Raw genomic sequence first — 26,652 nt, forward strand, 5'->3', positions numbered from 1 at the left:
GAAATATTAAAATCTGGTCTGCTCCTGTTTCTGGAATCAAACCATTTAGGTTATTTAACTCTCCTAGCACTAATTGAGCCCCCTGCTGCTTCTGCAGCTGTATCCTGATACTGCAGTGCTGCTAAAGACGCCTTTCCCTCAGTGTTGCCCCATTCTGTCAGAAAAATTCTGCTTGGCTTACTGAAGCTGCAGCATAGGGACTCGGAGCTGAGGAAATGGCACTAGGACTTCTTGGAGAGAGCATTAATCTTGACTGAACAGTTAATGTACTTGCTTTTGGCTAGCAATGTGCCATCCCGTAGGATGCCCTAGACTTGGCCAGTAGTAAGCTGGGCCAGAGCTACTCTTACTTTGAATGTTAGAACTTGAGCTAGCAATMGTTTTGCCAAATGTTTGGGGGAATAACGTTCTTGCTTAAGTGTTTGTGAGGATTGTTTATAAAAGTGACCGTTTTAAAGGGTAAGATGGACAGAAGTTAAGCAATACTGGAGAACTGGCCTTCTATGATGGGGGGAGGGCTTTCAAAATATCTTTATTGCTGCAAAAAACTCAAGGATGCCRCTGACACCGGGACTGCGGCACATGTAAAGCTGGCATGGGATCAGTAAGGGCTGAGTTTTGGGTGTTCCTGGGGGGTGAGAGAGAAGGCTGCCTCGGAGTGTGGTGGAGTTGTTGGGTCACCTGTTTTGGTGTCATTGCACCCTCGCCCACATCCTGAGCAGTTTTGGTGGAACACCCCATATTCTGCATTGCTTYCCTGTGGCGCTACCCTCCCTGCCTGCTGGTGCTGGGATCCGTGACATATTTGCCCCTCTTGGGGCTGCCCCCGCAGGGAGATGGGCGCCCCTGGCCTTGGCCTCCAGCAAGGCCCTGTGCGGTGGCCGCTGCTGAGGCGGCACCGGCTGGGCTGTGTCATGGCCGCAACCCCGGCACCTGAGGCCTCTGCCGCTGCCGTGAGCCTTGGGAGGCTGAGTTTCTCACTGGGAAAGAGCCACCTGCCCAGCATCGCTGCTGCATGGGGCAGTCGGACCAGGGCACGTCCCTAGGCCTTCCCTAACCACCGATATCCTGTGATTTCATGGCGGCTTCCTGTGCGATGCGGGGGAGCCATCAGTACTCGGGCAACCAGCCCCTCTGGCCTTGAACCTGCCGAGAGGAGGTGCGTTGGGGACGTGAACCCGTGGCCAGGACACGATTTGCGTTAGTGCTCCCTGGAGCTGCGCGGGGTGCTCAAGGTTAGCTCCCAGGGTGGAATCCTCTGGCTGTTGGAGGTASTCCCTGGGTTTCCTCCAGTGTGTTAGCTTCCTCCCCTTTAAAAAAAAAATAAAGAAGTGATCATACGTGCTTTGGCAGACTTGGAGAGAAGCACGCAGAACTGAAGTGCATGATGTGCAAAAATGAAGTACAAAAGTTCAAGCCAGCATGACACCATTCCTTTATTTTTTTCCCTCACGTTCCCTGGGCTATGTGCCTGACTGCTTAACTCTGTGCTGCACTGACACTGGGCTGAACAAACGGTGAGGAACAGATGATGTGATGTCAGAGAAAAACAAGACGTAAAGCAGCTCTCAGACCCCTGTTTTAATTGCACAAAAATTAGCTGTGTGGAATGTTTAGGCAACATGTTAGCCACTAAAACCCACCTAACCAGCTCTTGTCTGCGTGAACTGCCTTAAAATATTTACTGTGCTGAGTTGTGTAGTAAAGGCGCATGTTGCAAGAGTCTTTAGTGATGAATGTTTGATCATCCCACAATCATCAGAGTCTAACAAGACCTGGAAGAGATAGACTGATGATTCTGGGGCATTTGTTACTACTGCGTGTAATTTAAAATGATTGGCAAATAGGGGATAGCTTTGGCTAATACTGCCCCCAATATGTTTCCAATTCTGAGCATAATTCAGCTTAAAGTGCAACATGCCATTTTTTCCTAACAACAGATGAAATGCTGTCTTAGTAGTTCAGTTTAAACGTGCAATTCTAGAAGCATAACTTCCCTTTTAGAGGTTTTATAAATGTCATGAGGAAAGCAAATGTATAGCTGCTTCAGTTGAAGAAGGCTTCTGGAGTTTGCTTTTTATCCCTTAGGGACAAGTAAAATAATTCAAAAGAATAGGTGATATGTATTTGATAGGAAAAGGCACAGTTTACAAAATAGAAATCATCAACAAATAGAGGTGTAGAAAAAAACAATTTTTTATTTATGATACAGTGAGGATGGAATGTAATTACAAAAGCCAGTAGACACCAGAAGCGGGAGAGAGGTAACTGCTCAAAAAGATACCACCATTTTTTAAAGTCTCTTCAAGTTCAATTTTAAGTGTTCAGGTATATAACCTGACTACTTGAATAAGGAAGTGAACGAGTGGTTTGAAGTTGATTATTTTCCCTCTCTGGCAGCAGTGACAGGCAACTTTCCTTCTGTTCATCGAAGGAAAGAGCAGCTTTTCTGGCCATTTAACCTGGCATGCAGTAGCGTGGTGCTCTATAGGAAAAGATGGTGTTGAGCAGATCCCTGCTTCCTTCCCGCTGGATCCTACTGCCACTGTCCCCAGCCACCAGGACTGCGTGCCCTCAGTGCGGGCAGCTGGCAGGCCTGAAGGGTCTGGGTGGGAAGATAATGTGGCATTGAGCAATACACCCTCCTGGAAAACTTGCCCTCTGTGCGATCGCTGTTTTGGTATTGCACAGTTAAAACCTGTTCTTGGGGCTTCGTTTCAGAGGGGAAAAGCTGCAATGCGAAAGATACTGAGTGTGGATGCTGTGTGTGTAGTGTGACAGGAACGAATGTTCACAACAGAGCGGGGGTGTAGAAGAGCAGTTTAGTGATCCTTTGGCCTGGGATATATCTAGAAGAATCCATCAGGCTTGTAAAATAACATGCTGATTTTCATAAAGTCTATCACAAGAGAAGGAGCACTGCATTTAGTGGTTGCTATTGTTGGAGCACCTGTGGGCTTTTCTGCTATTGTCAGTGCTAAGGAGATAACATGGGGTGAGGCTTGAAAAAACAAATACAGTAAAAAGATGATTGCTTTGGGTTTGTTTAAAATGGCCATGTATAAAATACTGACATCAAAATTAGATTTTAATGCTAGACATAAGCCTTTTCCTGGGTATACTTTCAGTATTTTACAAGGATTTAACACTTGTTTTGACCAYCATACATTAATTGAGCGAAATACAGCTGTTAGTGTTTACTGATGTGACAAATACAATTAATAGAATAGATACATATATCCTCTTAAGAGTAAATGCAGTGGGTATCTGACCAAGGTAACCATTTATTATGGAAAGTTTTCTGGTGTTTCAAAGCTGAGAGTATTTGTATCAGTTGGCAAATGACATCATGTTAGAGAAGCAAAAAATATATATCGTAGTGGTAGAATAACACAGCACTACATATGTGTGTTATACTCAATTTGTGTTGCACCTAGGGATGAGGTAATAAGTTAAAAAAGCACCAAATGATTTATTCAAATGTCTAAACATCATAGAAGGGTTCATCGTATAAGAACTGCAGTTTAAGCAGGTTCCTCATACCATGAAGGACTTCTATAAATTTTTCATACAGACTTGACATCTGCTGATATGGCTTCGGATGAGTCCTGCCTTGAGCGTATCTGCTGAGGGCTTGCTTTGGAAGGGCTGGTCGATGGTGGTGAGCCAGAAGCTGTATTTATTTGCAAAGTAGTGGCAAGTTCCACGCGCGCCATTGCATTCGATGAAGGGGGTCGCTCGGAAGTCTTCCAGGCAGCTCCCGGGGGAAACCAGGGACTGTCCTCCACCTTCATCACCAGCCGCCGTGTGCTGTGGGGGACAAGGAGGGCAGCGGTCAGAGCGCAGCCTCAGGTTCMGAAGCTTAGAGAGGGCTCAGCAGCCACGATCAAGTTTTACCAWGGTAAAACTTGGGGGTTTGGCTGTGCCTTCACTATGCAAAGGAGCCACTTCACATGGTGACGTCCCTTTGAACTCTTCTGGCAAACATCTTAAGATTGTCACTGTTAGAAGTGGTTGGAATCAGGGACTAATTCAGGTTAAAAGGGCCCTCTGGAGGTCATTTCAGCCAATGCCCTGCTCCAAGAGGAGTAACTTCAAACCCGCACTAAGTTGCTCCAGGGGACTGCTGAGTTGTGAGCAGCTGCAAGGATGGAGATCSCACAACCTCTCTGAGCCAATTGTGCCTGTGTTTGATTACCCCCACTGAGAAGGATATTTTTCCCCATATACTTAACTGGAATATTCCTTATTATAGTATCTTTAATACTCTGCATCACATATGAACAGCATAGGAGGAGAAAATAGCCTATATTCCAATAAACCATCCCCTCTATGGGACATTCATTACCAACAAATTAAACTCAAATTACACTTTTCTAAACCACTCAACTGTTACCTTTAAACTTGCACTCTGTTAATGAACTGAATTTTGCTTAATTTGTTTTATCCAAGGCATCTCTAAAAAAACAGTCTCCCTACAAGAACCACATAGCTGCATTTTTGAATGAAACCTTTTAATTTTCTGTTAGAAGCTGAGGGAATTAGGGATATATATAAGGTTGCTACCTGAGAATAAAGTTGATCAACACTTTTTGTAGATGTAGGGATGTAAATTTTTGTAAATGTAGTGGGCACATGCAGTATGTTTTGCTGCCTCTGTTCTAATGAACACTGTATTATTCCTCACGTATGAACACAGGTGTACACCTTAACTGCTTGGCTTAGCTGCACAGGCCTTTGTGCTCATAAAAATGTGTGACAGCAGTGACCACGTTTTAACGGCATGATGGACTCTGCTCTTTGGCTGCTGTGACGCGTGGCTGAGGTCTAAGGGGYTTTCCATTTTGTTTGCTTGGGTGGTTTGCTTCCCTTTTTAGCCCAGGGATGAACATCAGCTGTCTCGCAAACTCTCAAGACGATGCCAAACGCAAAGGCTGCCCTGCTAAGCTGTGAAGTTCAGAAGCCAACCTATTCTCTTGCTCCTCTGGAAGAGCAAAGCTTTTAAGAACAAGGGATAAACTGTTAGTAGCTTTGTTGTTGCTTTGACACTTGTGCAGTGAGAGCTGGAGAGCAGTTAGCAACAACTTCCCATGCTGTCCGAGCTTGGGAGCAGGCCTGCTCCAGGCTGTCCAAACTTGGTAACAGCCTTCTCCACTATTCTTAGGCTCACTGTACAGTTTCCACCTGTCATTTCTGCAGTATCTTTTCTTCTCATGGCCAGTGCTTTTATTCTTCTGCAAGGCCTCTGCCACCCCTTCCTTTTAAAGACAYATTTTAATGGAGGGCCCTTCCTGCATGAAAATTTTCTGGCCTAGCAGGGCTGCTTGGGCAAGGGCCCATGACTCCTCCCTCCATGGCTGAGCCTCACCCAAGGGAAGGAGGTAACACATTTCAGCCAAGGAAGCAAAACAATATGTATTCTGAGATAACCAGGAGTGGGTGTAATTTTCCCTTCAGTGGTTGCACAAGAAGCAAAAATTTCACCAAGTGTGTACAGCAAACACTCCATTCGCTTTGAACATGAGCTGAGAGAAATGGGGAAATTTATCTTCTGAACCTCTTCCCCACATATGTTCCTTGSTCCTGGCAGCCTTTGTCCTAGCAAGTCATTCTGGTCAAGGTGACAACTTTGCCCTTAACAATGCTTGCTGTTTACACAGGGCTTCACAAATGTTTGGTTACTCCACAGGCATTCCAAGGATTAATGATGAGATTGGTATCAGATGTGTTTTACAGGAGCTAAAGAAAGGTCAAGTGTAGGGCTGGTCAAAAATTTTATCTRCCTTTTCTCAAAGTTTTTTTCTGTAACTAGATGAAAAATACCAGCTTGCTTTTTATTTTTATAAACCTTTTGTAAACCTTTTTCCAAATAAATGATTCATGGGAGAGGCTGAGTAAAGTTTTTCTGTGACGTTTTCTGCCAGAGAAATCCTTTTCTTTCCTCCAGCTTTGTTTACTTGGGCATTCAGTCCAGTACTGAGTTTCTAGGACAGGCTGTAGCCTACAAGCAGGCCAAGCAAGTCTACAAGGAAGCCAGCCAGGGGGACAAGTGAATGTCTGTGAGAGCATTCAAGCATTCACGTGAGCGGATTCTAGCTGCTGGTGACTGTGTTACTTCTTTTGGGCAGCTCCAGGATCCTTCTGTACAGTCTAGATCCCACAGGTAGCAGTTTGGAGTTTAATTGAGCAAGAAAAGCAGGTGGGGGCCCTTGATTAGGTCTCCTATGGCCCATCTACTGCAAAGCTATCCCATAAGATGTCATTTCCTAGTTAAAAAATTGCAGGATTATATGTGATTATCTGAAYGCAGCTCCTGCATACAAATGTATGGATGTATGGAGCTCCTGCAGCCAGAAGCAAGGAAACTCTTTCTAGACTAGGTGAAACGTTTTAGCTTCTAGCTCCGCTACCAAACAGCAGTGATTTTGAGTTGCAGAAAGAAGGGGAGAGGGTTTGTGCTTTTGTTTTGTTTTCCAGGTCAGTGTCTTCTTCCTGGGATACCTATCAGTAACTCCCACCTTTCCTCTAGATGAGAAAAGTCCCTGGAGGCTGACACTGCACCTCAGGGCACTTTTCCTCACTTATCCRTGGCTGTCCCTGTGTTCTGCCCTCAGACACAATTCTCTCTATGAAGTGAGGGCTCCAGATGCTGATCTGACAAAGAGGCAACTTTCTCTGCAATTCACAAAATTCTGTTTCTCAGCTGCTTCCTAGAAACTAGCTTTGCCGTCCTCCTCCCTCAAGAGACTACCTAGTCATGGTGCTACTGGGCCTAAAACAGAACAGTTTGCTTAGTATCCGAGGYGGAGACTTAAAGCTCAGTGCCGCACAACAGCAGCTGCAGGACAAGTACCATAAGGAAGGAGTATCCGATCCAGAGGCTGCGCCAGCCTTCRGGGCAGCGGGGAATGGAGGCTTCTTGGCTGTGGACAGCGATGGCCACAGCGGGCGCCTCGCACACGGAGCAGCGACTGATATAGGGCTTAATTTCCTCCTCTGCCACCGGCATCATGGGAAGAGGGGCTGTCGTTGAGAGCCAGTAGGATTTATCGTTTCTATTCGCATAATAGCAAACATCTCCAGGGTTACAGTAGAGGAAAGGCATAGTGCTAAAACGAGCCAGGCATGAGCCAGCCAGCCCTGTTTGAAAAAGAAAAAAAAAAAAAAGATATAGGTATCCATTCTCACAGAGGATAACAAACATTTCTTGTTTCTTACACCTTCATAAACATGTATTAGTAAAACCCCGTGTTTTGCAACGTGTCCCTGTTTTTATAGTTCCCCCCCAAACAGCCCTAATGACTTGCAGAATCTCTCCCAGGGGCACTATAGGCAAACATGCAGTTTATATCTTACTTTGGTGCTTCCTAAGCCTATTTGCTGCAGTCCAAATTTTATCTTTTGGGGTTTTTTTTCTCCACTCAAAGGATACAGAAGGGAGGCATCAGCGGAGGGCAGCGGGGAAAGGCCGACGTACCCAGGTCCTGGTTGTGTGCTTTCTCCTGTCCCTCGAAGTAGAGCAGGCTGTAGCCGCTCCAGAGCTTGTTCATGCCCACGGGGCACATGGGCTCCTGCTCGGACTGGCTGTGCTTCACCAGCAGGTAGCCGATGCTCACGCTGCGCCCGGGCATGCCCGGCAGCCCGGGGCTCCCGGGGCGGCCCGGCTGCCCTTGGGGAGCAAAAGAGATAACGCCCATCACTTCAGGATCCCACAAATGCCCTCATGTTTCAGCTAGGCTGCCTAGAAGCAGAGCTCACTTGTGAGATAACATCTTCCTATGGAAATTACTATTAAAACACCTGCAGCCGTAGGGTTCAAGCCATTGATCTGATGGGTCAGGCTCCCCGGTTTCTAAATGACATACCTCACTGTCAGAGACTGGGCAAGTCACAGGTAAGGTTCTGATCAGTTTTATCATCCCTTGTACAACACAGAGGAAGATGKTTTTTCCCTAAAAGCATTTYACTTAYTCAGGATTAACTGATGTTCTGAGTTTCTTGTATTTGCTTCATAGAGTTAAAACTATGCTCTGCAAATGCTCTTTTTTCTCTGTGTGCTTTAGCTCATTAAGATGGTAATGTTTCTGCTCTTTGCCTGAATAAGCACACAGATATTTCTTTTATATGTTCTCTTAAACATTACCTATTACCTATGGAAATACTTATTTACATGAGCATAACTGCTAGTAAAACTGGAGGCTGTAGTAATTAGAGGCAGCAAATACAAACATAGATCAGAACAACCTATTCACGTGCAGGCACCGAGCTCTACCTCTAACACAACTTGCTCTGAACACTGTGCTTTAAACTACCTCCCCAAGAAGCTGGTCAGCGGTGCCTTGTGGAAGAGCTGTGAAGATGTGACCTTCCCGTTCTTCCTGTCCCCCCGGCCAGTGACACAGTAGCTACAGGACAATTCATGGCAAGGAAATGGGAAGGGGAGAAGCGGCGCGTRGGCGATGTGACTCACCTTCGAATCCCACGGGGCCTTGCTCCCCTGTTGCTCCTTGTTCCCCTCTGAAGCCGGGAGGAGCGGGGATGCCGCCRCGGCCCTGCGGTCCTGGGTTCCCCGGTGCACCCCTGAAACCTGTCATCCAAGGGGGGCAGTGAGCAGTGACTGCAGCGACAGACACAGCACCCAGCCCAACATCCCAGGGTTCCTGCTCAGGCAAAGGGCACCATCTTCTCTGGAGAAAGCCACAGTGAGCAAGCCCCACAACTCTTGACCCATACCTGCCAGCAGCACACATCCCTGATAGGCCAGGAGGATGCATCAGCTGGGCACATCACCCATCGTGTTACTGTCCAAGCAGGCTCTCATGGATGCACCCCTTCCCATCAGAGACTTACAGCCCAGAATTAAGTGAGATCCTTGTCTGATGGTCTGATGTTGTTTGGGTTATTTGAGTGTTGCCTAAGCTTTGTCCTGTCTTGTCCTGTCTGAATGACAGGGTGAGGAGGAGGAAAGCCTAACTTTGAAAGGCACAAATGTGACTCTGGCTTGCATTACAGAGAACCCAAGGTGCTCTGATGGCCTCATTGTTCTAAGGGGAACAGAGCTTTCCTRTGAGTGTGTGACTCCTACCTGGGTCACCTGGTGGGCCCTGAGGTCCCATGTCTCCTGGGCTTCCTTGGGGTCCTATATTTCCACGGGGRCCTGGTGAACCGTGCTCAGCAATCAACCTTGGAGGAAGTGGAGGCAGTCCAGGAGAGCCTGGAGGCCCCTGAAAGCCTGTGAGAGGAGGCAAGAGGAGACAGCTTGACAAAAAAAAAAAAGGGAATTTCCTCAGTGTGCTTTCATTCACAGACTTGCAACTGTGAGGAAACGATGATTGTCTGTAATACACCATGTTGGGTATAGCAGCTATATTTGCTGTATTGCAGGAATGTGTGTGAAGACGGGATGTGTCTTTCCCTAGACAGCATAAAGATAAGCAAAAAGAGATCAGTGATGCTGCTGCTCACTTAGACAGGACACAGGAAGTTGTGACATTCCCCCAAGCACCTGGAGGTGCAGTGTCACCTTTCCGTTAGCTTCTCAAGACAAATAAGTAAATGACAGTTGGTATAAAGGGAAGGAGGGATTTTTAATATTTCTAAATATCCAGTAGACTTAGTCTGCAGGTATAGCATGGGTGTTAATTTAAATCACAAGTGTTTCCTTTACACGCTCCCCCTCCAAAAATGGCTCTGAATTTGAAGCTAGCACCTTGCACAGAATTAATTTAATGGAGGCAAACAGTAAATTACACATGTTACATTCAGGTACCTGTTGAAAGGAATTTCCCAGAGCTCACAGAGAATCACGTAGGTTGAAAGAGACTCCAGAGGGCATCTAGCCCAACCTGCTGCTGAAGGCAGGGCCAGGCACATCAGCTCTGTGTAGCTGCAAAAGTTTGGAAAGGGCCAAGCATCTGATTGTCTTTACTCACCAGTTACTCCTCTATCTCCCTTGGGTCCAATGGGTCCCAAGTCGCCTGGAAATCCTACGGTGCCCATAAAGCCGATGACACCTTGCTCACCCTTGCGACCTTGAATGCAAAATGACACATGGCACTATTGCATTTCAGTGCAGACCATGTGAATTCAGGAGCTGTGCTATTAAATCTGTGCTGGCACAGAACGCCCTCAGCTGAGCAGCCCTCCCCATCCTCACCTTTTGGTCCTGGGTACCCTGGAGCTCCCGGTCTCCCTGCTGGTCCAGGGTCACCTCTACTTCCTTTTGGGCCACTTTGTCCACTCACACCTGCTTGTCCACTTTCTCCTTTGCTTCCAGGTGGAGAAGGTATCCCGGGCTGTCCCTGTAGTCCTGGGTAGCCTGTTTAGAGCACATTGGGGTCATAACCTGATTATACTGCCTGCCTTAAGATCTGGGCAGGGGAGAACTAATAATGCTATTGAATTGTACTCTCCCAGGTTGTATTTCCTTAATTTAAGCAGGGAGCTAAGGCCTAGTGACCCAGTGGACTCATTCAGCATTCCTGCCACTCCTGCTGTTAGCCTGGCATGTCCATGCTGCAGGGGCAGAGGAGTGAGAGCTTGAGATGCCCTGGCACTCGGTGTCTCCTACAGCCAGACTCCAGCAGAGCTGAGGAGCCCGCTGAGATGCAGCCTCTCAGGAGCTTCCCTTCCTCAGCAAAGGCCCTGATTCTCTAAGGGCCCTCCAAGTGACCCCTACGGGGTCCTAAATTCTCCAAGGAACTGCAGAGACACTGGACAGCACCGAAACACCTGAGTCAGTGCCAGGTGGTAAATAGGGTGAGGACTTACTGTTCTACTTCGGCTTCAGTTGAACAGCTGGATACAAATAATTACTTCATTCTGCCTTGAAATTTATGGGAACAGCATTTTTTTTTTCTGGAATTACCTATTGCCTAGAGCGAAACCTGGCAGGTTTCTGTTCTGCTGTCTCCTGTGCCTGATGCAAGATGTAGATTTAACCTTGTTTCCAAGGAGAGAGGGACTTGCTCTGGCTGCTAAAGATGGATCCTGTGCAGGACACAGGAAGCACTAAGCCAAGTAAGAGAGCACTATCTCAATTGTCTATCTCAGCACTTCATCTGGGAGGGATGGCATTCTGGTGTTCAGTCATCTGAGTGACTCTGGTTTTCTTTTTTATCTTTTTCTTTTTTTAACCCAATGACAGTCTAGGGAGTGGGAAGCAGTATCCAAAGTTAGGCTAACTAGCATTTTATTTGCATTGGAAAACTTGGCTATTTTCTTGGTTTCACAGCTGGTTTACCTATTTAAGTTTTTGCTAAGTTTACACTAAAAATTACATGTCATATAAAACCATATGTCATATGAAGTTGACACTAGAACACCTGTAACTCCTGCCTTAAGTACTTTGCTGTGGCACTAAAGTTTAAAATAATTGTGCAGTTCAACAAAAAACAGGTAAATCAGCTGCCAAATATACAGAGCCACAGACTTGTCGTCCTCTGTATATGCAGGAAACAGGCTCATGCATGGACTTTTAGAAAGAGAAAAGCTAATGCCTTCCCACGTAATAAGTTGCCTAATAATCTCATGTAGGAAAAGATGGTGAATGAATAAGGCTTCGTAGGCTTACAAGTCTGCCAGTGATCTGAGATTTTAAGGTATTAAGTTATCATAATACTTCTGAAAGTTGTTAGAGAGAAATGGATCATTAAATCTGTTATTTGAATGTAAACCAAYACCCTTCAAGACATCCTGGAGGTACTGCCTTAAGCATTGGATAGTTTTATCCCTATTTTATATGCCAAGAGTTCTCTCTAAAGCTTATTCATGGAGTATCAAGACAGGTACTTTCGTGTTGCTTTTAAGAGCAGTGCTTTACTGAATCATGACTCTAATCACAATGCYTGCTGTTGCTGGCACTGTACTTCACCTTCTGTTGTTGTCTGAGGGTGCAAGGCATGAATTACCTGGCACTCCGTCGAGCCCTGGAGAACCTTTATCACCAGGATATCCTGATATGTTTGAAATCCCAGGAAGCCCTGGAAATCCAACATCCCCTGAAATGCCAAAGGGTCCTTGGAGTCCTGAAAGGAAGAGAACAAACACTCAGCATTGAAGGGAAAATGCACAACTGCAGCTATACCGACTCACTTTGTACTAAGTATGTTGAATAGGATTTTCAAAATGAAAAACAYCTGCGGCTCCCACTGATTTTTATTTTACTCTTTTCAGGCTGTGTTGKACAGGATTTTTATTAAAAAACATAAAGAAGACTTGCTCCCAACCTCTATGAATAGTTAATTAGATCTCACTGTGGTAATAATCTTGTGCCTCCAGGTAAAATATTTTTTCAAGATAAAAAATATTGTCAAAATATGCAAGCTGTATGGAGCAGAGGACAAAGCAGCTTTGTACTTCTCTGTCCTACAGCGTCAGGGTTGAGAGACCCTTAGGGGTTTTTGTGGTTCAAATGAAAAAAAAAAAAGTCTGAAATCATGGAAATTGTCCCTAAATGGAAATTGKTAATCAGGCCACCAATGACAAATTACCCTTTTGAATGGAAGATGGATGCAAGTTGTCAGGAAACCACAAAACCCCTTTTGGCTAGTCAATATTTCAATMAAAAAATTATAAATATTTAATCCTGACAAACAAACATGAGCGAAATAAGCTATATAGTTTCTTTTTTCTAAGACTTGGCAGTAAATCTGGAGTGGTGCTCGAGAAGACACAGCATGTTAGCATTAACAAAGCATTACACAAATAAACAKGAATAAGCCACTGAGGAACGCAGGCCGGGGCAGTCCAGTTCCATGCATTTGCCAGTCCTTATTCCTTTCAGAGCCAAATGTTGGAAATCTATTTTTCCTTTAAAAAAGCCAGTCAGTTGATTCATCCACAGTGCCAGCCTGGTGGCTCTCTCCCTGGTGGGAGAAGAGCCAATGCAGCTCTCTGTCCTGCGCTGCCTTTGGTGATACTCTGCACACCTGCAGCTGCAACGAGACATCAGGAAATCCCAGTCTCCAGAGCACCAACCTGGGACACCCCTGTCTCCCTTTTGGCCTGGAGGTCCTTGGCCGCCTTCCACTCTGCTGGGTTCTCCTGCTTCCCCTTTGTCACCAGCGATACCTGGGAATCCTGCAGTGCCGTAGTCATCYGGACCTGTTGTGGAGTGGTTTACAGTTAAAAAGCTGAAGCGTTTCTGGGCGTGATAACATCTCAGCTTGCCAATGTACATGTACAGAGCATGGTGTTTTACAAAAGACATATGCCTGTAATGGGAAGAAAAGGTAATGGTCTTAATGTTTTCACTTTGTCAGAGCATGGGAATTCTGATTTTAAGTTGTAGTCTAAGTCACCTGTGCTGCACCGTGTAAAATATACTTAGTTGTTTGACAGATCCCACAATAATGAGGCAAATTCCACCAGTGGCCTGGCAGTTACACTGAGCTTTGCACTGGCACAATGAAAGGAGCCACGTTGCAAAGATCTCATGCACCAAACTTGCAGATTAACAGTCAACACTGTTGATAAAAGTGTGTGTAAAGAGGCTGAATAAAATTTTCTTACTGACCTGGTGATCCGGGTAAGCCCTTAGTACCTGGCAAACCATGTAATCCATTGATTCCTCTTAAGCCAGGTAAACCTGTTCAAACACAACACACAAGATTAGTTTAATAGTTTGTATTCTTTGTATAGTATTCTTYGGGGAAAAAAAGTGCTTGATTAAATACAGTTTTGTGACAAAATGTTTTATAGTACGTGCACATGAATTAATTACAATAAACTTACTAAGCAAATACACTCACTCCATGTTTTTCGACTGGCAAATTTTAGTTCTATCTAATAAACTATGATTTTTTTTAAAAAATGAGATCTAYCTGGTAACAATCCATTAGTCCTACTCTTGTTACCACAATTTTGTGAGTATCCTAGTTTTTCAAAATCCTCAAAACAAGGACACTCTTAGAAGCAATTATGAYGACTCTCTCTTCAGAAGAAATTTACTGTGTCAGTTAAAAAAAAAAGGACTAACAGAATGTCTAGTGGCAGCTGTTACTGCTGTTACAAATAAAATCTGTGCAAGTCTAAGAGTTAAGCAAAACGTTTAAATTAGATTTTTAAACTACCTTTGTAATCACTGGACAGAGCCACATAGCTCTGGGGGACAATTCAGTCTTTACAAACATAGATGTCTGTCCAGCTTTCATGACCACATTGCTTAGATTTTGTGATGATTCAGACAGATGAAACTCTCTAAAAACAGGGGAATTTCTGATCATCCTATAGACAAAGATCTGCTTAATTTCAGGTATTAAGGGATCAGACCAAAGAGATTCTRTACTCTATGATATAAGCAATTTCATTTTCAAATACTGTCTGTATTTTGACAGCAGAATTCTGTCTGAGTCATAAGTCACTTATCTTTCCAACTATACATGTTGTAAAAACAGCTATTGGYTTTGGTGGTAATGAGGTACAATTACACTGTTTGCTATCTAATGCCACAGTTTCACATTCTAATGTTAAATATCACTACTCTTAGYGCATTTTAAATAATCTTCTGCTATTTTTGTGGGGTTTTTTTCCYAGCTTCTACAAAAAATGAAAATGAAATGAAACTACTTTCTTGGTGAGAGGTTGCAGTCACTTAATATGACCCCCCCCCCCCACTCCAGTCCTTTGGAGCACATAAATGCCAGTGGGGCAGGTCTTCTTTAAGGCACCTGAGCTCTCATGTGATGAGTGCTTATTACAGGCAGCGAGGGCACTCTGACCTGCACAACATCCCCGTTCTTCTCCTTCACCCCACAAGGAATCACAGAGGAAAGACCAAGCGGCTACAGAGGGTCGGTACCTGCTTGTCCGGGCAAGCCGGGCCAGCCGGGGGTTCCCTTGACACCTTGGAAGCCMGGAGTGCCAGGACTTCCTTGCTGTCCCGGCGGGCCCACCAGGCCCGGGAAACCTGTACAGCAAATATAAAACATTGCTCGTGAGCATCCTTAAAACGTGGCGGGCCCAAGTGCTGACACGTGCTGCCGTTCTGGCAGGTAGCAAAATGTTGGTGTTTTGCCCTGAAGGGTTGGAATGGAATGACGCCGTTTGTCCACGTGCAACAAAACTCAGGGAAGGAAAGGCAGGAGGGACAAGGTAAGCTAAAAACAGCTGACTGCAAGTTTTGTTTCTCTGACCCCTTCAGAAACATAGTGAACTTTTGATATTAAAATGGTATATTTTACTTCATTCATATGATAAAAGAGCACTGAAATGCCCACCTCCTGCAGTATTGAGATAGTGTTAGAGTACTTGAGTGTGCCAGCAACACAACACTTGGACTAGATACATAATCACTCTAAAAAAGGGTAGAMCAGCCTGAGCAGGGTTTATCTTTTGAAATTTCCTGCTAGTAGTTGGGAGTTCCACAACCTTTTTACTGCTCATCACCCATTTACAGAATGATCAATATTTTATAAACTTAATGACTTTGGAGGGAAGACTGTTTTTCTTTTTCTTCTTAACTATTTTTATTCTTGTGAGTGTTAAAAGGAACATTATTTTACCTTCTGGTCCCACAGAGCCAGGGACACCCTGAATGCCCTTGAGGCCTTCAATTCCAGGGAAACCAGGATCGCCCCCTTCACCTTTTTGTCCTATGCTTCCTCTTAAGCCTGCAACAAAATATAAACCATAAATCCTTTCAATAATTTCTATGCATCCCTAAGCTAACAAGCACGGTTACAAGCAACACTGGTTGCCACCTGAATGGGTCCTGCCTTGCTACGCCAAGACATTCTTTTCAGTCAGTGCACTTCTATAGCCTGGGAGAATAATCTCCCACAGCACATATATATTTTTAATATACTCCTCATGTTATGTGGAAAATGACAGCATTGCTCAAGTGTGTGCTGTGCAGGAATAGCTCCAATTTTAATACACTCCCTAACCAATCCAAAAGCAACCTGACTAGGCCATCCTATCTTATATCAATATGGCTTGATATTGCTCCTTTTGTCATCAATGGCAAAACGTTATATGTAAACGTTTTCCTAGAGTTGCCTGTGATTGATGGTTACTGCCATACCTGCATTTTCAGTGTAAGAGCTAAACATAGCATATACTAACTTCAGTAAAGAAAAGATACAACTCTTCAGGAGCTGCCATGAGGATGTGGCTTCTGCAGCCATGAAATGCATGTGCTAAGCTCTCTGTCTTTGCCTTTATGTACTATTATATTTTTAAATAATACATCCAGAGTAACTGTGAAATTAATACCTGTTAAGCCTGGCACACCAACTTCGCCTTTAAGTCCTGGCATTCCTGGTAAATTTATGGTTTCTCCTGGCTCACCTATTTCAAGGGAAAAATAATGAATCAATGTTTTAAGACTCTCAAGAACTTAATGTTGTGTATTTAATGGTTAAAAAAATACAAGGAATGCCTAGACAAGAGAACAAACTTACCAATTTCACCATGTGAGCCAGGAGTACCAAAATGGCCTGAAATTCCTGGAATACCCTTTTCTCCCTATCATATTATGAAAGACAGACAACATTAATGAAGATGAACATTTGTTCAACCTTCCAAGCAGCACAGTTTGAAAATATTTTTTWAAAAAAAACATTGTATTTACTCTTTTGGARTTTTTGTAGTACTTAATGGCAATCATTTGGCTGAAATCAGTTAAACAAAACCAAGGCAAAATGGATGACAAGTTATGTTGGCAGAAAGTTAATTTGGAAATTTGGGGCCGTTATATCATGCATACACAATAGTGCCAGTTTTGAATCCTGCAGCCTTCAGTTAGGAAGAAGTCCCCTTGCATCTAGAGGCAAACATGCCTGAGAAAGGAATGCAGCTTTCGAGTCTATGTGTGAGTCTGCTGCTAGGCCTTTTGTAAGGAAGACTTGTATTTTTTCTCTTATTTTTTTTTCTAATGTGACATTTTACTGTCACAGTAAGTCATGGTGAATTGCTTGGATCCTTAGACKTTGTATTCTTAGGGTGAGTAGTGGTGAGTGAGCGGTTTATAGCAGTGGCACAGTCAGTGGGGAGGGGAAGGGRATAGCAGGGCTAGAGCTGAGAATGATTTTTAACAGCCACTAAGATAACAGTGCCAGGGAGCTGGAAAGAAGAATCCAGGGCCTCATCAGCTAAAAGCTGCTCTCAAAGTTTGGATAATCTTTCCAATGAGAAAGATTCTTAGGACTGCTTAACGAACAGTGCAAAGATGAAAGGAAAATGTTTTATCTAGAGGGATCCTTATAGTTTTGTCCCTTTTCCTCAATTTTTATCATATTTGCTACYTTTGAACCTCAGCTGTGGGGCAGTTTTAAAGGTGGGAGAGACTCTTGCTAGGGAAGCTGAACGCGAGCGAAGGGCCTGGCCCGTTAACTCACCCTGCCCCCCGTGCTCCCGGGGAAGCCTCGGATGCCGGGAGAGCCAGCGGGACCAGGATACCCCTTCAGACCCGTGAGGCCTTTAGCACCGATGTCCCCTTTGAGCCCGGCCACGTAACTGGGATGCCCGGGGGAGCCGGGAATTCCCGTCTTCCCAGGCAGGCCAGGCATTCCTTTACTACCTGCAGAGACGGAGGAAGAAAAATGACTTTAAATACAAAAAGAGGGAAGGCAGATACTCTGTGTGCAACAGCAACGCCTGTTGAGGCATTGCTAGAGGAGGAGGTGGCCTCCTCTAAGCACAGAGAGAAGGCACCGCAGTGCTCGAGCACGAGAAGGCAGCACACACAAGCAGTGTCTACACAGAAGAGATTTAACTTTGGGAAAAATCCTCCAGGGACTCAGGTTTAGTTATCGAGGAGCTTGCTGGGTGGGTGGCAGCCCAGTGAAAAATATTGAAAATGATAAGAGAGAGATATTTAGACACCRATCAACAGCCCTGGGTTTATGCGCTTCCTTTATTTTGCTCTCCACTGACCTTTCAAGCCAAAGAATCCCTTTGTGCCAATTTCTCCGACTTCTCCTTTTTCCCCTTTRACTTCCATCAGCATGCCAGGCTTCAGCTCCGGGGGTTCTCCTGGGGGGCCCTGGTCCCCACGGTCACCTCAAGAGAAAAAGAAAACCATAATTAAAAAAAAAAAAAWTTCCAGGTGTGTCGTGCTGGCTGGAAAAAGAGCAAACAGAAGTGCAATTTTCGCAAAAAGTGTTGGGGTTCATAGAATCACAGAATGGCTGAGGTTGGAAGGGACCTCAGAGGTCATCTCAGAGGTTAACGTAAGTTATGGAAAACCTGACTGTACAAAAGGGACCTGTATCAACACAACACAGCAGCAGAGCAGTTAAGCATAAAAAAAAACAAAAAGAAAAATGAAAAAAGGTTAAGAAAAAAGGAAAATTGAGTTAAATTGTTGTACATACAATTCTGGGGAGCTGGACCCAGGCTCCTCTCTGATAGATAATTTACCTCTCAGCAGATCAGTTAGGAATCATGTGGTTAGAAAAGYCAAAAAGCACACTGGAGAAAGCACAGAGAAGTAGGTTAGTTCCTGTGAAAGAGCATTCTCAAGWCAAAGAGGGCTTTAGCAGACAGGCGTGGGCAAAAGAGCGTTGGGGCTTGTAAGAAGTTATTTGTTTTGTTCCTCTTCTTTCCTTGGAGATTACCAGTGATGCCAGTAAGTATCCCGAAGAAAGAACCCAAATAGACTACGTGTCTGTCCCTCTGTGGAGGAGATGGGCCACCCACCTCGCCTTGTCTCCCATGATTATCTAGTCTTCCACAATATACCATAACATCTTTGCTAAGATATTTTTTCCAAGACACTCAAGGTGCCTAAAAGTGAGATAAGTTAACCTGCATTTAGCTAATAGCATGATGTTTTCTGAGTTGCATTTTGCCCAGGTCTCCACTGAATTAGGAGCACCGCTTCGCAACCTTTGGACTTCAGGCCGGTTTTTCTTAAGTATCTATCTCTAGATCCCTCAAATGATCATTTTGGCCTTGTGACAAAAAAAACCCACCACCAACAAAAAAACAACCTATGTAAAGAGAAGAAGGACCAAGTCACAGCATTAATTTCATTTTGATAACTTTGTTTCTGTATTTTTGTCTACTCAACTTGCTTGTTTTTCTGAATATTTTAGTGTCATGCCTTTGATCTTTGTTGCACATTATTAGGTGCAAGTGATGCAGAATCTTCACAGTGCAAGTGTTGCAGAATCTGAGTATTTTCCCCCAAATTGCTTCACATTTTCTGTCAAAGAGCCCTGTTTAAGTGCTCCGCATGGTACCACTATCAGTCTCACAGTGAGGTGTCTGGCCCCAACGTAAGCATGCTACAGACTCGGAGACAACCAACCTCTCCTTGAGGCTAAAATCCAGGCCTCTCAGGCTGGGGCCCACATGTGAAGCAGACAGAGGAATTTCTGAGCTAAATTTACCGTGCCAAATACGTGTTGTCTTTGTCTCTGTATCCTTGGGAAATAGTTCTGCCTATGTGAAAAGCAAACGCTGGTAAYACCCGCAAGCAGATACCTTTAAAGCCTTGTGCGCCCTGGGTGCCTTTATCCCCCTGGGCGCCAAGCGAGCCAAATTCTCCTTTGATTCCTTTGATTCCCGGTCTGCCTCTCAGGCCTGTCATGCCTTTGAAACCATCGACGCCGGGCGAACCCTGCAGGCCTTCGGAGAAGAAAAGGGAAGAAAGTTGTTGCACGGCTCAAGCGGATTTCTCCAATGGATGAGTAAACGTGAGCTAGGAGTGCAGGACTAAAACTACCCGGAAAGGTCAGCACTGCAGTGCTTGGTTTTGGTGCCTTTGGCTGCATCGAGGAATCTGCAGCTCCCCGTTAGGCACCTGCGCTCGCTGCTTCCCCAGAGGGAAGTTTGTGGACATGGCAAGCACTAAAGCTACCCATCTCCACACAAAGCTTTTAGTCATCCCCTTCTTCTTTGACTAGAAATAAAATGATGAGTCTGGGTCTGGCCAAGCCTTTTTTAACCAAAAATTACTGGACTTTTCTCGAAACAAGGGGTGCTGTTTCACGTGGGACATACTAACGGCACATATGAATTCCTCTCAAATGAGAACCTACCAAATCTCCAGAGTCATCTTGGGCAGAAAGTTCTGGCTGAGCCTGATCTCCACAAGGGATGACATGGCCGCATGCACTTGGGCATGCGCTTCCCCTTCCTGTTTCCATGTGGAGCTGAATTCTGCTGAAATGCTCAGCGTGGCGCAGACCCCTGACATTATACATAACACTCTTGTAACTGGCAAGGGACCACCTCACCACTTTGTATAAAGCATTAGTATTCTGGCAAAACTCAAGAGCAAGGTCCTGTGTCTGGAGATGGCCTTGCTCAGTATCTAACTTGCCAGCCTTCAACAGCTTTACAGCATGGGTTTGGGGAAACATCTCTCTCAATTCCACTGAGAACTGGTTGGCCTCAGACAAGAGAAAGACTTTTGGAGACAGCAAATAGTAAATATAATCCATTTTTTTTTTTTCCAAAGGAGAAATAAAACTTCCATTGCTCTTCTAGATAGTGCTGTGTGTCACCATCTAGCTTTTGGGCAGGCATAACATAGGTGGAAACAGTTACTATGGTTTTGAAATATATTTGGCCTGTCACCATAATTCTACTGTTTTAACAGGGTTACCTCAGGAGCAAATGTGTCCTATCAATCTCAAAATTGTTTCAAGCAATACTATTATTATTATTTTAATATAGCTGTTAAGAGCTTACCTTTTTCACCTGGGAAGCCATCCATCCCACTTATGCCAGGGGGACCAGTCACACCACGTATTCCTTGCAGTCCCGGGTATCCTGTTTCCCCCTTGTCCCCAGCGAGACCTTTCAGGCCCACGGGACCAGGGAAGCCTCTTTCACCATCTTCCCCCCTCGCACCAGGTGAACCTGCAGCGTGGAAGGGGAGATGAAAAGCCTTCAGAAATGCAGGGCAGCTTCACACAAGGCAGCTAGACAGGCTGAAAACCGCTCCAACACCACATTCAATGTGAGGCGGAGGGATTAGGATTTTCTTTTTCAGCAAAGAACTGCAGCAATGATTATTTAGCTTATCAAATTTAGATTTAGCTTATCAATTTATAAATTTAGTTTAGAAAAATAGCTTATCTATCAGAAAAATGTTTTTCTTGTATAAAATAAAATCTTGGTGTTACAAAGCAGATTGATTCTTCTCATGTCAATAGCAAACCAGCCTCATTTGCTATTGCTCTGCCAACCTCGCTCCACACCTTCTACACCTTTCCCTCCCCATCCTCTTTTATTTTAGTCCTTTTTCCCTGATGAAACTCCCATTTTGGCAGCTAAGAAAGCTCTGATCTGGCCTGCAGGTGGCTATAAAAGCAAAAGCAGAAGCCCTCACAGTCAGGACCATCATCACTCCCACTGGTATCTACAATATCACCATAATTCACAATCAGCGTCCAGGAGTTCCTGCATTATTACTGTCATTTTCCTTCCTGGGAGTTAAAGCCTGGCATGTGCCACTATCCCAAGACCACGGCTGCCCTGGCACAGAAGCAGAAGGGACACAGGACAGCAGCAATTGCTCACCGATGGGTCCTCCTGGGCCAGGCCGGCCATCTGGCCCAGGATTTCCTGGTRTCCCCGGGAATCCGTGCGTTCCTGGTCTTCCTGGCAAACCGACCAAACCAGGGGGGCCTGGGGGCCCGGGATCACCTTTGGATCCTGGCAAACCTGGATTGCCATCCGCTCCTAAAACACCAGAATCATTCATTAGAAAGTACAAATACCTGGAGAGCTGATTATTAGATATTATTTCACTAAGTGTGTGTGAATACACTCAAATTTCAAAATACATTCTTCCTTCAAAAATTCAGTGAGTACAGGAAGTTAAAATGAATAGGCTGCTTATCAGTTTTTAAATAATTCATATTATCAATAATAATTTCAATGGTTTACTTTGGAAATATTGACTAGGTCATCTCAAATTAATGGAAACATTTTAGCATTTAGCAAATTGACACAGAGCAGGGTTCTTCTATTTTTGACCCCAGTATCTCCTTAATTCTTGTACTCTCTCTCTTTATGTGTCTTTGTAAGAGTTGAATAAGACAGCTGACAGAACTACAGAAATAATACTCTATGTTTTCTGAAAGAGGTAGGCTGAAATGAGAAAATTTAAGGCAAACAATGTGTTCTGTTTTTGTGTTATTACTCAGAACTTTTCAAGTAATGTTGTTGCAAGGTGTTATTAMAAGATTCATAAATATTCCTAGGTAAAATGGCCCTGGTTCTAGACTATTTAGTGCACTGAAAATTAATGCCTTTACCAAATAAAAGCAACATGAGTGCCAGGTCCTTCAAGATAAAAAAAAAAAAAAAATCCCTGCTTTGCGTTCAGAATGGAGAAGCAGTAGTGTATGGGACTTCAAAAGTACATAGCACATAAAATGCAGATCAAATAACGTTATTCATTTCTTATATCAAGGTATTGTCATTGACTTGAATGTAGGGACATATACTGWGTGGAAAATCAGGTCATGTAAAGTTAGTTGACTCAATAACAGAAGAAGGATTAGAGCTCCATTCTGAAGGGCTGAGTGGATAATATTCAGATTGTATTTATGTGAAGCATACTAGCTGCTTCATATATAACTATATATATATGTATATACACACACACACATATATGTATATACTATTCATGCAAAAAATTCATGTGCTTTTGGAGGTATTTGGCCAGGGCACATCAAGAACAGACATGCTAATAATGCCTTTTCTCTTTGCTGCAACTATTTCTTGTTGTTAGTTCCATAAAAATGTTTAGAAAGGAGATCCAAAGTGATAGACTTTTATTTCTTTTCAGTCTTTGTTTTATCTTGAATTTCTGCCCCTTCTCAGAAAATTGGTCTGTAAGTTTTAGTGATGCTTTCTGCTTTTTTTTTTTTTTCAAATCTAACAGAGCTTACTTCAATGTCAAAAGGTTCCTTCATTTCTTTTGTCCACTCTGTGGCTTCTGTGAAGATGAAATCAGCTTTCATGAAAAATGACATGATCTTCCTATTTTATTGAAAATCACAAGAAGACTGAAATGAGTCCCTGTGAGACACCTCCTTGCTTTGAGTCACTGACACATTTACTATTCCTTCTTCACCTCTCACTTGCATTGCAACAGGACAAGGGGGGATTCGCAGCCACAGTTTTAATGTGTCCAATTGCTGCTGAAACTCTGTGGCAGAAGGTGCTTAGTTCCCAAGAGTGCTATAGAAAATGCCTCATAAAACTCAGAGCGCTACAAAGACAGGTTTTGTAGAGGAACTATGATTTGCTTTTTATCTCTATAGAGAATTTAGCATTAAGCTCTGCAAAATAATGAAATAAAGTGAATTCTGAAGTCCTGAATAAATTCAGAAGGTTGTCTTTCACTTGGTCCTGAGTGCCCCAAAACTGATCAGCAAGGAAAGGAATCATTAACATTTTACAATAGGCTTCACATGTAATATCCTATTATGATAACTGGACCTAAAAAGATCTCTGTTAAAAGATTCAAATTCTGCATTGGAGCAACCTGCTATTCTGCAAGGCCATATATTACCTGAATATTCTGGGGAGTATGAAGTAAGAAGTATTATGCAGTATGTAAGTAAAATGACAGAATAACAACCACATTGGTCTAGTAGTGTTACTTGTGTTGTTACAAGCCATTCCCTTCACTACAAAGAGAAAAAAAGATGATCAAAATATCATTCTTGGGATCACTTTGTAGCTGATTTCACTCGGTGCAATGTTGGTCATAACCAATAGATCTCTGGGAGCTGTCTGGAGGAACCAGGCATTTTGATAACTATGCAAGATGTATCAGGAAGAGATGGGAAATTGTCTGGCACTGGGGTTGGATGCTCAGATCGTGAGTTGGTCACACACATCCTAACACTGACACCTGAAACTCCACTTCAGTAGCTTGACTACATTTATACCTCATCTCTTACTCAAGCATTTCCTTACTAATATTAGCAGTTACCTCTAATTCCTGGTACTCCTTGATCTCCTGGAAGGCCTTTCAGCCCAGGAAAGCCAGGGAACCCAACATCCCCTCTGGAACCTGCTGCTGCTCCTAAAACTTCACCAGGGAAGCCTTTCAATCCTGCTGGTCCAGGAGCTCCAGATTTTCCTGTAAGGCCTGGGTGCCCCTGCAGTCCAGGTAAACCAGTTGGGCCCCTGTCTCCTCTGGGTCCTGTAAATCCTATAAATAAAACAGTGATTAGGGTCACAGAGGTCACTAGAAATGCTGTTGTTCAAATCCCAGAAATGCCATCATAATACCAACTATGTACATAATGATTTCCATTTGTTTAATACCACAGATTTTGGATGAAAACTAACATCTTAGTAACATAAAAACATAACAAAACTAAAATATTTTAGGAAAAGCATTTGACATTTGACCAAATGTGGAAACTGGCAGAACTTACAAGACRTGCCTCAGGATGCCCAGGTACTCTGGGCCCTGCTGATAAAAGATCCACTGCACTATGGATAGTCACTTCCAGGCAGCTATTTCAAATTGGCCACWGCCAATTGGCTATTGCATTTTATGAACACCTTATTCTGCTAAATCATTTCCATAAACAAAAAGTCATTTGGATATGCAGTAGCGGTAAGATGTTCCTATGCTCCTGCAGTATGCCCAGACTGCTTCTGCAGATTCCGTGTTGGTACAGGGAATTTTCAGAGTCATGTGAGATCATGACCCCTATTTCAGACTCATACAACTTACTATGCGTGAACAGAACACCGATACATTCAGTTAATAGATGTGTCTTGGACATGCTGGAATCCCTGGGAAGATACAGAAGCCTGACTCACTTTGATGTGTGCCTATTACAAACTTCCATAAAATGTGAAAGTTACTGAAGACTTGGAAAAAATKAGTATCGCTGTTTGGAAGCACAGTTGCTTATGAGTAAGGTGGGTAATTCTGTCTCTAACATGTTCAGTATACTTTATATTAATGCTGGAAAGAGTTAAATAGAAACATCACTACCAGCATTTTCTTCCTCTCTCTATTATTGCACTGGTTATATTTCTTGTGGAATCTGAAGCATCCTATGATTGTTTTTTTTTTTTTTTTAATTCTATATCGACTTCAGGAGATTTTACTGTCATATTTACAATTCTGCACTATAAAGTGCATTCAAAAGGTTGGAATCTATGTTATTTTTCATCATTACAGAAGCAGTCTGAAATTCCTGTGGCTTCAAAAAAMCAGCAGATTTTTGTAACAGATTATATTGTTTGAATAGGGAAAGGAAGATAAATGAAGATGAATCTTGGGTTCCTGTGACTGTAGAAAAGAGAAAATGTCATAAATAAATAGAGAATGACTAGTTATTTCAAGATACCTGGAGGACCTGGAGCTCCTTCCCGACCTGGATCACCCCGTGTTCCATTTAGCCCTGGATATCCCACTGGGCCTGGATCACCTGGGAATCCTCTTGCACCTTTTGCACCTAAATTATATTAAAGAAAGTAAAGCAAGTGAGATGCAAACAAGCAAAACAGACATATGCATGTAGTGTAGGCAAAGACTGTGATGGATATCATAATGATGTATTTCAGGATGCAAATATTAATCACTATTAATTATTTTCAAAAATTTAGTTGGATGTTGTAGGCTGTAGATCTTTAACAGTATCCGAGAACCAAAGACAGAGATGAAAGAGTAGGCTAAGTGCTCTACATGCATGCTACAAGCATGTATTAAACAGACTGTTCTAGACTCCTATACTAATGATTTGGGAGCTAGTAGAGTGAATACCAGAAGTCTAATAGACTTTTAGGGATTTTTTTTTGAAGGATGTTTTGTAAATTAAGATTTTTAGCTTAAAATAAAAAGGTTCAGGCTGAAGATCAGCTTCCAGGAAAAAYGAAACCCTCACTTCCTTTTGACGTAATACTTGGTATTTCAGTAAGGACAACTGCATATTAGTGTTTCTTAACATCTGAAAGCTTACAAGCATTTACTAGGATTCTTTTTTCTTACTGTTAAGTTTATAAGATTATACTATTTGAGCACTTTTTTAGGCAAGAATTCTATTACATTATTCTGATTAAGATATTGTATGCCAAGATCAAGATATTTGGTAATGTTTTTTAAAAATAATTCCTCTGGAATATTTTGTTTCTTCTTTCCTAGAACTAATTCCTTGAACTTCAAGCTCCCTGCTCCTGCTTGAAGGTCAACAACATGCTTTAACATTTATAGTGTTGTTGCTTAGCATCACCATGAATTACAACCCATTTATTTATTACACTGAAAACAAGTTTCTCTCTATTAATTTCTAACTATGGCAAAATAATCAAAATGTCACTTGAATTTAGATGCTTTTTCCATTTTAGTTTTCTGCTTTTCTATTATTTAGCCATCATTTTTTTGCAGTTTTACTTAATGTTCATGAAGAGCAGGAGTTTTTTTAAAAAAGGCTAGAACTAAGGAGCACATAAACAATCTATGCAGTGTGAATTACATTTTTCCAGTGCAGTACAAGACCATTGTTCTCTCTCCTACATGAACAATATCTTTCCATAAAGCAATTAAAAAGAAAACTCTTAGGCTTTCAAGTCTCAGTGAAAAATTCTAATGTGCCTTTTATCCAAATAGCAGTTTGCCATCTGTGATAACTGACTTTCACTAATTCTGCTCAGAATTGTACTAATTAAAAAGCCATTTTAGAGAAAGCAGGCAGCAGATGGAGAATGCCACAA

The 26,652-nt window shown here is 43.2% G+C and overlaps 1 protein-coding gene across 2 annotated transcripts in view; it reads right to left on the bottom strand.

Annotated features, from left to right (window-relative positions):
* Nucleotides 1-2,221: 2,221 nt before the first annotated feature.
* The window catches only part of COL4A2 (collagen type IV alpha 2 chain), a 136,846-nt gene continuing 112,415 nt past the window's right edge, over nucleotides 2,222-26,652 (bottom strand). The window contains exons 27-47 of one of the 2 annotated variants that reach the window (XM_026036653.1): nucleotides 25,290-25,397; nucleotides 23,909-24,130; nucleotides 21,478-21,639; nucleotides 20,644-20,814; nucleotides 19,432-19,575; nucleotides 17,878-18,003; nucleotides 17,340-17,521; nucleotides 16,404-16,467; nucleotides 16,216-16,290; nucleotides 15,504-15,611; nucleotides 14,801-14,908; nucleotides 13,517-13,588; nucleotides 12,979-13,104; nucleotides 11,910-12,026; nucleotides 10,157-10,318; nucleotides 9,933-10,031; nucleotides 9,086-9,232; nucleotides 8,471-8,587; nucleotides 7,478-7,669; nucleotides 6,854-7,140; nucleotides 2,222-3,810 (exon numbers count right to left, since the gene is read on the bottom strand). In XM_026036653.1, coding sequence (XP_025892438.1) covers nucleotides 3,556-3,810; nucleotides 6,854-7,140; nucleotides 7,478-7,669; nucleotides 8,471-8,587; nucleotides 9,086-9,232; nucleotides 9,933-10,031; nucleotides 10,157-10,318; nucleotides 11,910-12,026; nucleotides 12,979-13,104; nucleotides 13,517-13,588; nucleotides 14,801-14,908; nucleotides 15,504-15,611; nucleotides 16,216-16,290; nucleotides 16,404-16,467; nucleotides 17,340-17,521; nucleotides 17,878-18,003; nucleotides 19,432-19,575; nucleotides 20,644-20,814; nucleotides 21,478-21,639; nucleotides 23,909-24,130; nucleotides 25,290-25,397 — 3,044 coding nt within the window. In that variant the 3' untranslated portion in view covers nucleotides 2,222-3,555. The remainder of the gene's footprint in view (nucleotides 3,811-6,853; nucleotides 7,141-7,477; nucleotides 7,670-8,470; nucleotides 8,588-9,085; nucleotides 9,233-9,932; nucleotides 10,032-10,156; nucleotides 10,319-11,909; nucleotides 12,027-12,978; nucleotides 13,105-13,516; nucleotides 13,589-14,800; nucleotides 14,909-15,503; nucleotides 15,612-16,215; nucleotides 16,291-16,403; nucleotides 16,468-17,339; nucleotides 17,522-17,877; nucleotides 18,004-19,431; nucleotides 19,576-20,643; nucleotides 20,815-21,477; nucleotides 21,640-23,908; nucleotides 24,131-25,289; nucleotides 25,398-26,652) is intronic. The other variant, XM_026036654.1, reaches the window with a different exon arrangement.

This window comes from Nothoprocta perdicaria, unplaced genomic scaffold, assembly GCF_003342845.1.
Source record: "Nothoprocta perdicaria isolate Ctin4 unplaced genomic scaffold, notPer1 scaffold_183, whole genome shotgun sequence".
NCBI lineage: Eukaryota > Metazoa > Chordata > Aves > Tinamiformes > Tinamidae > Nothoprocta > Nothoprocta perdicaria.